Source organism: Lactuca serriola, chromosome 7, assembly GCF_051521515.1.
Source record: "Lactuca serriola cultivar US96UC23 chromosome 7, Lser_US96UC23_V15, whole genome shotgun sequence".
NCBI classification, from domain to species: domain Eukaryota; kingdom Viridiplantae; phylum Streptophyta; class Magnoliopsida; order Asterales; family Asteraceae; genus Lactuca; species Lactuca serriola.
The window spans coordinates 82,244,515-82,256,935 of NC_136414.1; the positions used below are offsets into that span (position 1 = coordinate 82,244,515).

At 38.5% G+C, this 12,421-nt stretch overlaps 1 protein-coding gene across 1 annotated transcript; it reads right to left on the reverse strand.

The window, feature by feature from the left end:
* Positions 1-1,094: 1,094 nt before the first annotated feature.
* On the reverse strand, positions 1,095-4,905 carry LOC145060995 (uncharacterized). The gene is made up of 5 exons (XM_079008343.1): positions 4,144-4,905; positions 3,860-3,960; positions 3,602-3,778; positions 1,520-3,216; positions 1,095-1,441 (listed from the first exon to the last, which is right to left on the reverse strand). The coding sequence occupies exons 1-5, from the start codon at positions 4,350-4,352 to the stop codon at positions 1,304-1,306; spliced, it is 2,322 nt and encodes a 773-aa protein (XP_078864469.1). The 5' UTR covers positions 4,353-4,905; the 3' UTR covers positions 1,095-1,303.
* Between the last annotated feature and the right edge of the window lie 7,516 nt (positions 4,906-12,421).

The following is a 12,421-nucleotide window of genomic DNA, read 5'->3' on the forward strand; positions in this document are numbered from 1 at the left end:
TATGGTTGCTTAGTATGTGTGCATCATAGTTGTACATAACTAAGATTTAATAGCCTGAGAATGTTTGATTTAGCCTTGTTTATTGTTCCTTGTTTGGTTTTGGGCTTAAGATAAAATCAATTATTCGACTATCTATCGAATCTTGTGTTATGTATGATTAACATAGAAATAGCGGTTGCAAGATTAGTGGAAGTTTCATGAGTGAGTGTGGTTATTAGAATACCTGCATAAGGAATGATTAGTCGCTCTGAAAGAGGGTGAGTATATGATGTATGTGTATCTTAGTTGTTCGGGCTTTGTGGTCGGGAGGTCTGTGATGATCATCGAGACAAATACGGGTAGGTGTGGAAGGTAGTATGTGTCTGTACTACTACTGGAAGCACAGGACCCATACACGAATTGAAGAGGTCACGAACTCCGAGGATTTAGTGATTCCGTAGTGATGTGTTAGTATGATTTGTGGCTTTTCTAATATAATCGTAAAACAATCAAATATCATAGAAGATGAAAGTCCACCCAAGCTAAATGCTGATTCCACCCCTCCCGAACCAGAAAGCACTTGAAAAACAAATATGTGACATCTTCTACTTCCTCCACACGAACTGACTACTTTTATTTTTATAAAAACTCTCTTTGCCATTGAAAAACAAAGTTATTCATTCACATGGTAAAAACAACATTTAAATGGTTGATTCTTAAAAGTTAACTAAAAAAAATAAAAAATAAAATCTCCAATCGAAGATGCTTAAGAGTTTAGTTTGTTGTCTTTTCCGTCGCTAAAATAATGTGTGGTTAGTTAATACCGTTGAATGTCAACCAAACTGGTAAGTTGGGTTTAACAAGTTCACAAACCAATCTAGTTAGGGTTCGGTTTGAAAATTTCACAAACCAATCTAGCATATATCTGACAAGGCAAAACGACAAGAAAACAATTTAAGCTGTAATTTGAAAAAAAAAAAAAAAAAAAAAAATTATTAGATGGTAGTGCAAAAATTCTCGTAACAAAACATCAGGAGGTAACACTAATTTTAAGGATAGCATGCCAGCAGGCAAAGGCCAACGTGAATCACAAGAAGACTCGTAACATTCTGAGATTAACTTGAAGAAGCAAAATGATCTGAATATATATATACATTTTAAGTTTTAACGTAAGTCTGTTGATACATAACAGAAAATAAATCTAAAACTATGAGAGTGGAGTGGACATAAGATGCTGAATAATAGCATTTATTACTTACTATAGACTTAAAACACTCACTTTCACTCTCAAGATCAAGAATAGATTGATATACAAAACATAATCTCACATTTCTGACAAAATATTACTAATCTTACGAAGCTCTTTAAGAGCTGCCATGGCTGTCATCTGTCCTCTATCCACCAGTGCCTTCTTCGACATGTTATCTACTTCCTTTTCTTGCTGAAACACCGATTCAATCACCTGAAAAAAAAAAATAACTTCTATTACTACAATCACATAACACAAAAATCATATTTGTTAAAATCTGTAAAACAATACCTGTAGATTTTCCACCATGGATTCGCCTAGATTCTTCAAAGAACATGTCTTGTTTTGCTCTCTGGATTCCGCTTTGCTCCTAACATCCATCCCGGAATCCACCGCCACTTCACTTTTCTGATCACCACCACCAACACCGCCACCGCCGCCGCCCTTCTCTGACGAACCCTCACCGCCATTCTTCCCAAACTTCCAAAGCCACTGAAGCTTCCCCGAAGAAAGAATCCTATCTTTCAAATTCACCCCTGGTTTTCCGGCGGAATCTTTATTCTCCTCCACCTTCACCGGAGCATCTCCGGCGACAGCCTCCGGCGAATCAACTTCCGCGACAGTTTCAGGGGAATCAACTTCCGGGACAGTCACAGTCTCGGTCTCAGTCTCAGGCTCATTGACTGATAAATTCGACGCCACGCTACTCCGGTCAGTCTCGTTTTCATGGTGGTTGTCATTGGCGGCACCACCCGGGCTTGCCACGTCGGAAAAAATCGAAGAGTTCTCTTCACTGCCACCATTTCCACAATTTTCTGGTTCCTCTTCTAACCCAAGCTGTCGGGCCAAGTCATCGAGCAAACTCCGGCGAACATGGCGTCCAATCCGGGCCGGGCCAGGGCCCGGGGACATAATCGTCTTTTCACGAAATCCCTTAGAAGAAGACGGGTCGGATTCCGTTCTCAACAACTGCACTTTCACTTTTTCTGGCCAATCTTTCGGTTTATTTTCAACTTTCTTCTCTTCTTCTTTATGCAAAACCCGCCATTTCTCCTCCCAGTAGCTATGACTCTTACCACCGGTCGTTACTTTGCTCATCTTGTAACCACCGCTACCGCCGCCGCCATCCACCGGCGGTGGCATCGATCTCATGGCGGCAATAGCCACCGGAACCAACAACTTCCCTTTCTTCACCAATTTCTCCAAATTCACATCTTTTGGAAAATTCAATAATCTTTGAAGACACGAAGTGGCGGTTTCGGTGGAAAGAACAGACGATCGAATATACAGAATCATCGAAACCGCAAGGGCGGCAATAAACGCCCCGCGGGTCGAATTCAAGACCCGGAAACTTGTTTCCGGGTCGTTTTCATTTTCCACCCCATCGAGTTTTTTATTATCAAACGAAAATATTTCATCCCAAATGACCAAAAGGTCCTCGAGGTCAAACTCCCGCCCAAACAACACCCGTAACCACCGAAGCGCGAAATACTGCGGTTCAACCCCGAGCTCGATGAAATGAGTGTAAAGAGACGGATCAACCACCGCGAGGAGGTGGTACAAGGCGGAGGAGGCTTCGATTACTGGCGGCAATTGGGTGGACAAAGGCGGCGGTGCGAAAAAGTTGGACATTGCAACCGCACCACCGTTACCGGACATTAACGCATCGAACATACAATAGGCGTCGTGTTCCATGAATTTTTGGGATAAGACAATTCCCAATTCGCCCTCGGCCCCATACGGGTCGCAAAAGGAGATGATTGTTTGGATTTTGGGGTCGAGGGTATTGATGGGTTCTTGATTTTCTTGGATTTCGTTATTGTTGTCTGTGTGTTGAGATGTTTGAGTGTATGTTGAATCGGTGTTGTGGAAAGATAAGCCATCGAAATTATCGGTGAAGTAATGTTTGTATAGTTTTCGCACTGCGGATAGACGTTCTACATCCGCTTCTAGGACGTATAATAGTGGAGCCAAGAGTTCGTGCATTCCTAAAATAATTATATATTTGAGAAATTAAACGAGTTAGTGTATGTGAAATGAATGCATTATATGGTTTCCTCTTATTATAGTATTGTAATTTGAAAAATCTACTCAATTATAGCATTATACTTTCAATCTTCTTTTTAGAACATTGTACTATGAAAACTGTTTTCTATTTGAATGGCATTGCTATAATAAACCAATAGATGTTTGTTTCTATTTCTTGCATTTATTAACCATTTTAAAGCATTATTTATCAAGAATGCACTTTATCCATACAAGATCTAAACCACTTTTCTCAACTAAGTCTCCATCAAACCAATTTCATGAGTGATATTTTAATAAAAAGTTGAAGAAAAGTAAAGAAATTATTTTGAAATAATAATACGTTACCTTGTCTATAGCCATGGTTGGGATGTCTAATACACCAAAGCAACAAAATTCGTCTCAATACCCCTTGGCATCCAGGAGTCTGAAAGTAGCTACCATGTTCAGGATACAATCGTGACAAATCTTGATCCACCATTTTCTCTATCTCGGCTTTTTGAAAAAAGCGACCCCACATGCTATCTGCGTAAACGTAATATGTTCTTCATTTGTAAAGATGTAAGCGGGATAATGAATATGATTGACTTTAAGCAAGAAAATTACCTGGGTCTTGCGATAATGGATTGTCCATAACAAGATCGGGAATATTGCTTCCATCTTTAGGAAGAGGATCGATCAGGTGCCTCCTTCTTAAAGTAGCGTAGCTGGAAAACAAACGAATTAAAATGTTAACGCTTGATTACGAACGAAAAGGGGAAGTTTTTAGAGATTGTAAGTAGATTGGATCGAAGCAGCCATGTTTGACCAGATGTTGATATGAAGTTATGAATCATGATTACTTGATTAGATGCAGAGATTGACAAACATATGAACATACTAATATATACCTTCTACGGGAATTTGCAGTAACACGACGAACTTCATCGACGGAGGAAGAAGAGGGCAAAACCCCCAAATCAGTACGCCACTGAACCCCTCTCAAGTCCCAAAAGCGGCGATTATTATCCAAATCACCTCTCTCCGGTGACGACTCGGGGGTTTCTGAAGATTCCGGTAATGTATTGGTCGTCGGCTCGGCAAGGGCCGCCGGTGACATAATTTGGATTGACCGAAAATTCAGAAAATGCTAAAACCCCGATCAAAATCCACAACCCCAATTCGCTAAATTTTATAGAAATTGATCTTTGGATGAGCAAAAACAAAGTATTGAGCTGCTAATTCGTCTTGTACGTGTAAATATGTATAAAGAAATACAGAATATTTATGTAACCAAGAACCAAATCAGGGAATCTGTGAATGAGGAGAGAGAAATTTGCGCAAAACTGCGGATTTACACAGGAATAGTTACTTCCCTGTCAGAATCGTTAGGGTTTGGGGAAATTTGTTTACAGAGTAAGATAGATCTTATCAAATACAAAATTCGAGAGACGAAAACCACACCCAAACTTATGAAAGTTACAAACAGATCTTCAAGGAGCTATCCAACAACACAATTATGGGTTGTTTTGATTGGGTTACTGCAACAAAAGGGGGGATTGATGTGGAAGAAAGCGTGAGCTGAATGAGACTTGAAGAAGAATGATTCGCATAATTTTGTGAAATTTGTTTGCTTTTTCCAAGAAAAACAAAAAGGTAGTGGGCAGTCTTTGTCAAAGCATGTAGAATTATGGTTTCGTCTACCACAAGATCAAACAAAACAAAATTGATAACTTTTTTTATATAAATTAATGCTTTATTGGTTAATAATGTATATTTAAAGGAATATTATAATTACTTTCATTAATATAAGTTATAAATATATGAAATGATAATCAAACGAAAGTTAAACGAAAAATTAAAACGAAAAGTTGACGTGTGAGTTTGACATTGTTTTTTTAAATAAATTTGATTCATATCAGAAATTTCTTTCTTCGGGATATAACAAAAGGTTCTTTCAAGAACAACAAAATCAACAAGGTTTGGATATTTAAATACAAGATCATAACCAATATTGTATCTAATATCATTCATAATTACGAATCGTAACCGATAATTAAAAATTAATTTTCGACTATACAGCCATTCAACCCATCAATTTTGACGACTACTTTCCCATTTATCTATTTTTCGTTTTAAATGTAATACCTCAGCATCATAGAGAAGAACTCAAATATGCAAACATAATTTCATTTCAAATAAAGAAGAATCGAAATGAGAAAAACTCAGTTTTTCTAAATTGGAAAACACTGATTTCTATAATAATAAACTTATTTGACTTTTTATTATATTTGCATGTCCTATAAAATAAAATAATTTAATTATTAATTATTATATTGATAAATATATGTTGCTAAAATTAATTATATAATTATTATTAATTTTGGGATAATAAATCTTATATCAAGTTGCTATAAAATATATTATAATTATTTTAAAAGTATTGTTATGTGTGGATACATATTATAACCATATCATCGATAGTTTTTTATGAATGAAAAAAATTGATTTTAGTTATTTTAACTATTATTATGATCAATAGGCTTAAATACATATCTTTTAAAATTATGTTATTTCTGTAGATTTATATGAATAAATTAAAAAAATCCGGATCTTTTGATTTTCGATTTCGATCGTCATTCTGATATTCGACATGCAAGTCTGATCTCCGTCACACAACTACGAACATGAAAGAAGAGCATTACGACCCCATTATTTTAGGGGTACGTTCTTCGTTTTCTCTTTACATAGTTTTCTTATTTGTTTAAGGTGCCTATTTCTTCTACTGTTACTGTTCCAGAATTCGTAGAACACCTCCGGAATGAATGGAAAACGTTTCGGTTTAAATTAAAGATGTCATTGTTGTAGGACCAATTGAAAAGTAGTTTAGATGTTTAGATATTGTTGATTTACATCGGAATGTAGTGTTCTGGATCTTAAAAGTTCATTCTAGAAGCCTTCGGAACGTGAGGAACTGTTTCAGATCACAATGAACTCATCCGGAACATGAGGAAGAGGTCCAGAACTGCTCTGGAATATTGGTCATTTCCGTTTTGGAATGAAGTGATAACACCTTGTTTATTTGTGCAACACAACATGGTTTTTTATACATCTATTACACTCTCGTGTAAACCCAAAATCGGCAGGCAAATTCTCGCGGCATTCAGAGACAGACTCGAATGCGAGACTATGTTCCAGAATACATGTTTTGGAAGATGGTTAGACATTCCTAATATAGATGATGATCCTTTGCTTCTACATTACGTCTTTTGTCACGAAGTTGTCACCAACCCCCAAAGCCAAGTAGAGGAAAGGGTTTTTGAGATTGAGGGTTACGAGCTATCTTTCGGGAAAAAAGAATTTTGTCTCATCACCGGCTTCTGATTTGGTGACTATTTTCCTGCTTCTGTATCCGACGCCGCCTTCAGTTCTCGTGCCTTTCCTATGGTCCCGAGGAATGTCTCGGTCAAATTAGACGATGTTATTAATGTGCTTAAACATTCACTTAATGAGTTATCACATTAGGATGTAGTCCGTTTATGTCTTTTATGATGGGTTTTATAGATAACAAAAATCAGTTTTTTGGCAGAAAACATAAAACCTGAAGTTCGTATACACCCTAAGGATCTAAGTTTTCACTGTTGAATACAATAATCAATTTGAATATCAAGAACCCTATTGTAACCCTGGTATTTTCGAAATTAATAAAAGGGTATAGTAAACATACTTTTTGATTATGCTAGTAGATAAAATGTCACACCCCTGAACCATAATGGCGGAAACGTCTGGGGGCAGATGACGTCATTGTATAGTACCACAACAATTGAATACGAATGAAGCATATCAACCAAACATCATACGTTAAGATAACACACTTATATTGTTTACATGTTGTATATGTTCATTAAATTACACAAAAATGACATAATGTATGAAAATTTCAAAATACAGCAAATATCCAAGATCCATGGCCCAAATACTTGCTCACTGAGTCCCTGAGAAAACAAGTCGTTTTGAAAAGCGTCAACATAGAATGTTGGTGAGTTCATAAGCATATTTGTAAGAACAGGTTTGTAACATCTTTGTAATAATTTGTAAGACACCAGAAAATCTGATATTTTCTATGAAAAATGGTTTGTAAGTCTCGTCCTAAACTGTGAATAATTGCATGTATGTCCTTTGTTTTCTTTTGTTTGTAGTTGAAAAGAGTGGGTGTTCCCAGAAAATCCCATATTTTTTGTTTTATGAAAAATTGTAATCTTAAAACCCTAAGACTGAGTTGGTGATAGTAATGTATAAAAAATGAAGCGTAGTTTTATATTTTATAAAACCAGTGAAGTGTACACTTTTTGTAAATCCAATAATAATGTTGTTAATCCCTATGTGATTCGTTACAATCATGCTTGATGTGACTGATATGCCTGTTATGACGTTCTTCAGGCGTCAGTTTCGGTAAGATATTTGTCACCCTAGTCTAGCCCCGTCTAGCTATAGCGAACAGCTCAGGTGTGGGGGTGTCAACCTCGTATAGATCTGTACATAATTACCTCGCTCTTCCTCTGGGAGACTCTGATCATAACTCCAGGACTTACGGTGTACGCTAGGTAGGTACGACGAAGGAAAGTCTCACAAGCACCTTAACAGATTTACGCGACTTTGACTCCGCTTTATTGAATAATGAAAATAACATTACTAGTGTAAATTCGTGACCGAAGTTTTATGACACGTGTTTTACAGCTTTTGGACATACATCTTATAACTTGTACTTTTAAAAGCTTTGTGGCAGACAGATTATGACACGCAAATTTTTTTGTCGTAATAATTATGGTTTGTATACCGTTTTGGTTAAATTATTTATAAAACTTTTTATAAATAATCATTAATGGACTTGTCTACTTGTAATATATGTTGTGTAAATAAGATAATCCTCTAAGTTTTTAAACCATTAAAATGATGACAACATATTACGACTATTTTACTAGTAGAAACTATTTTAGTAAAATAATCAAGTTTTGTAATATGTTAAACACACCAAAATTTAGTTTAAGAGTTGTGTAACATAAAATACTTTATTTTATTGTGACTCTAACATGTCACAATTTCTACAATACACATGAAATAACTTTAAACTTTATTTTATCCAAATATTTGTGTAGTTATAAGTGTTAATAGATATATGTCCAAAAGTTAATATGATTGAGTACAACACTCATATTCTTGTCATTTTTTAATGTACAACCCATATCCACAAGATTTCATGCAACATATATGCTAACAAACACATTTCTCATGATTTTTATGAGATGTATAAGATAAACTAGATGTTCATACAATTACCCAAAGGTTAAACACATAACACATTGATGCATGCAATTATCCAATGGTTAAACGAAAACTTGACTTGTATTCCACCCACCCCCCCCCCAAAAAAAGTATGAAAAACTCGAGAAAAAAAAAAAGCGGGGTATGAAGCTCACCTTGGTTGATTTCGTGTAGTAGGAAGAAGAAGAAGGAAATTTTTTGAGCCTAGCCTTGTCTTGGAGAGATTCTTGAAAAGTTGGTGTTTCTAAGAGCTTAACACACAACAAAAGTGTGTAAACAAGAAGTTCTTGACTTAGATATGTATAGAAATCACTTAAGTTTACAAGAAGCTTACCAAGTTCTTATGATTTGTTTGAAGAAAACCTTCAGGATGGCACCACACTTCGAATTTTTGGGAGAGAAATGAGAAGGACTCTTGAGAGCAAAGTGAGGAAATGAAAGTCTTTTGTGTGTGAGGGTGTGGTGGTTGCGGCCAAAGTTAAGAGAGAGGGGAGGGAGGAGTTGACTTTTCTAGAGTTTGATGGGAGACTAGCATGGGAACATGGTGGTTAAACACCTTGATGCATGTTAGGTAAAAACAAGGTGTCACACTCCTAATCCATTTCTTTTTTTTTTGTTAAACCTTAACCGAACCCTAGGGTTTTCGGTCCAAAAGAAAGCCTGAAAGAAATGGGTTTCGATTTTTAGCTTGGCCCAAAAGAGTTTTCGGCCCAATAGGGCCCAATGAAGGATTATCAGCCCAAAGGAACGTCCAATAGAAGTTTTCAGCCCATTAAGGCCCAATGAAGGGTTTTCGGCCCAAAGGAAGGTCCAATAGAAGTTTTCGGCCCAATAAGCCCAATGAAGGGTTATCGGCCCAATGGAAGGTCCAATAGAAGTTTTTGGCCTAATAAGGCCCAATGAAGGGTTATCAGCCCAAAGGAAGGTCCAATAGGAGTTTTTGGCCCAATAGTGTGACAACCCGAAATATTTGGGCCAAGTAAGGTCTATATTTGTAACCCTATTACAATGAGAACCTTGAAGACCATTAGAGTATAAGTGCATGTATGTGGAAGGATACACTTTGGAAGTTACATACAAGTTAACCTCTTGAAAGTAAACAAGTTTATCAAGGCAAAACTAGACGAATGGATGTGATTAAGAATCACTGGAGATGGATATAAGAACTTATGTTATGTTGCAACCTTGAATGCTTGAATTGTAAGGCTATCATTTTGAGCTTTTCTAAGCACAAGAAACATATTCACATATATAAGAACCATCCAAAACATGAATACTCTGAAGAATATCATCCAAGACCATGAACACTTCACTAAGAAGCTTCCATGGCCGTAAAATCTTCTCCTTGAACAATGGTTGGCCGTAAACTACATCTAGTGGACCTCTTTGGCCGTGAACCACCCTAAAGTCACTAGCTAGACCGTGAACACCCTTAGTGGACTACCTTTAGCTGTGAACATCATTCTAGGAAGAATCTAGGGAGTAAACTCCTTTGGTGGACCACCTAGTGGGCGTAAACTCCATCCTAGAAGGCACTTTGACCGTGAAGGGACTTTGATTTAGTAAGTGTTTAAATTTATGACTCATGAAAATTCGTTCCGCCCCACTATCAAATAAGATGCATGCATAGATGTTGTTGAGGAGGAATGTACCGGTGACTACCATTGGATCCTGCACAACCTCCCCTTGTCCCATTGCTAGGACTTTAATTGTTCCTCCCGCACTCCGATTATTGGCCTTTGGACAGTTTCATTTGAAGTGGCCAGTCTCCCCGCACCTATAGCATGATTGATTGGCCCTAGAGTTGTTGGGTTGGTTGTTTTGTTGTGGTGGTGCTCTACAGTACCAGGCGGTGTGCCCTCTTCAGTTACAGTTGGTGCACTGCATATCTCAACATGTGCCGTTATGGTGGAAATTACATTTATCTCATTTTGGGCGAGAGCCTGCATATGGCTTTGCAAGTGCTGGTGCAGCTGCTGTTGATGTAGCAGGAGTGGTAGTAGCGTGAACTGCTACAACTTGTTGCTTCTTCCCCAACTCTTGAGTCTGTTGTCCCTTCCTCTTCTTTCCCCACATTTTCTTGTTATCATCCCCTTACTCGGTTTTGCGACAGAAGTCTTCGTGCACTTTGGTTCTCCATGGTCGTAAAGCTTTTGTGCCAGGCGCTTAGCACTGTCGAAGGTTGAGGGGTTAGCAGCAATCACATTTCCCTGAATCGGGGGTGTTAGTCCCCAGATGAGTCGTTAGACTTTCTTGCTCTCAGAGGTGATCATTCCCGGGCACAAGAGCGCCAGATCGCTGAACCTGGAAATGTAATCTTCAATATTAGAATCCTTTACAGTGAGATTCCATAGCTCTTGTTCAAGCTTCTGCACTTCGCCCATAGGGTAATACTCATCAAGCATCAGGTTTTTGAGTTCCCCCTACGCCATGGAGTTTGCTACTGATAGAGTTAGAGCCTTGACATGGCCGTTCCACCATGAGATGGCCCTGTCGGAAAATGTACAAGCTGCGAACTTCACTTTACTTTTTCCGGACAGCTGCAGATTTCCAAGACCGATTCGATCTTTTCAAACCATCAGGTGAGAGCTATCACAACCCTACTCCTGTTAAATGGTATGGGCTTTGTGTTGGTGAAATCCTTATACGTGCATGTTCTCTTCTGTCCTAGGTTATCTCTGTGATTGGAACTCCATGTCCCATTTCCATTTCCTCCTCCGTTTGTGCCATTGTTGTTGATATGCGCTAGTGTTGCAGTAACTATAGCCGAGATTGCTTCCTGGAATGCAGCAGAATCCATTTCTGGTGGAGGCGGCGGTGGTGGTGGTGCTGTTTTGTTTTTTTTTTTTTTTTTGTGAATGTAACTTCTGGGCATTTCCTGCTATGAAGTAGGAATGATGATGAGTTTATGAAAACCCTTTGTTTCTAACGGTTATGGTGGTTCGATTGTACTTATAATTGAAACCGTATTATATCAAATAAAAATGAAAAGAGAGAACATAGCAGATAACAATATCACAAATAAAACACATAATCGTTTCATTAATGATAACGTTTGGTACATAATGCATGAAAATTGACCTTTTAAAAAGGTCTACAGTACCTTGAGGATAAAATTTGATAGCATAACGACCATGCGAGTAATGTAATCACTTAAACATAGGGTCGATCCTACATACATAGAGAAAAGAAAAGGGGTAGTATCAACACATAACCATAACCAAATCTACAACAAGTGGTGGGTAGGATAAGTACTACTCACGACGAGTGATCCCTGTTGATACCTATGATGAGGTAGAAGCGCCCTGAAGCTCGGTTAGTCGACGCTCAGCGATGCGTACCCTCTCCTCCAGAACAACATGTCGCTCCTGGTACTCCCTTACCTCTGCTCGCATAGTGGTAAGATCCTCAATGAGCTGCTCCCTAGGATAGTGGTCTCTATGAAGATCCCGAGTGCGGGCGGTAGTGGCCTCCACAACAACCCTCATCTCCATGACCTGATGGGCTATCGTCTGCGCCTGGTCTCCGATGTCGGTGATCCTTCGGACCATAACAGGAAGTCCTCGGTCCACTGGACCTCCATGGCGAAGGTTGTAAAACCTTCGCTCCATCCCTAATGGTGGGCGTTGTCCCTGGTGCCTGCTCCATCGCTCCAGTTCGTAGGCCTAAGGGGGCGTAGGGCCATTGGGGCCCAAATGATGCGCTGGTACCCTTGCCATGTAGGGAGGATCTATGACTTTGAACTCGACGTCCGAATCATCGTCCTCGTCTTCCTCATCGCCAATCTACTCTTCTATCTCCTCTTCTTCGATCTCTTCTGGATCCTCCTCGGGATCCTCCTCAATCTATCCCCCGTTTCCCTGATTG

Bases quoted from the DNA above. Each gene is read 5' to 3' on its own strand.
- LOC145060995 (XM_079008343.1), bottom strand. From the start codon at position 4,352: ATGTCACCGGCGGCCCTTGCCGAGCCGACGACCAATACATTACCGGAA. The intron at 3,961-4,143 runs GTATATATTAGT...TTTGTTTTCCAG, and splicing joins ACTGCAAATTCCCGTAGAAG to CTACGCTACTTTAAGAAGGA. The intron at 3,217-3,601 runs GTAACGTATTAT...TAATTATTTTAG, and splicing joins CAACCATGGCTATAGACAAG to GAATGCACGAACTCTTGGCT.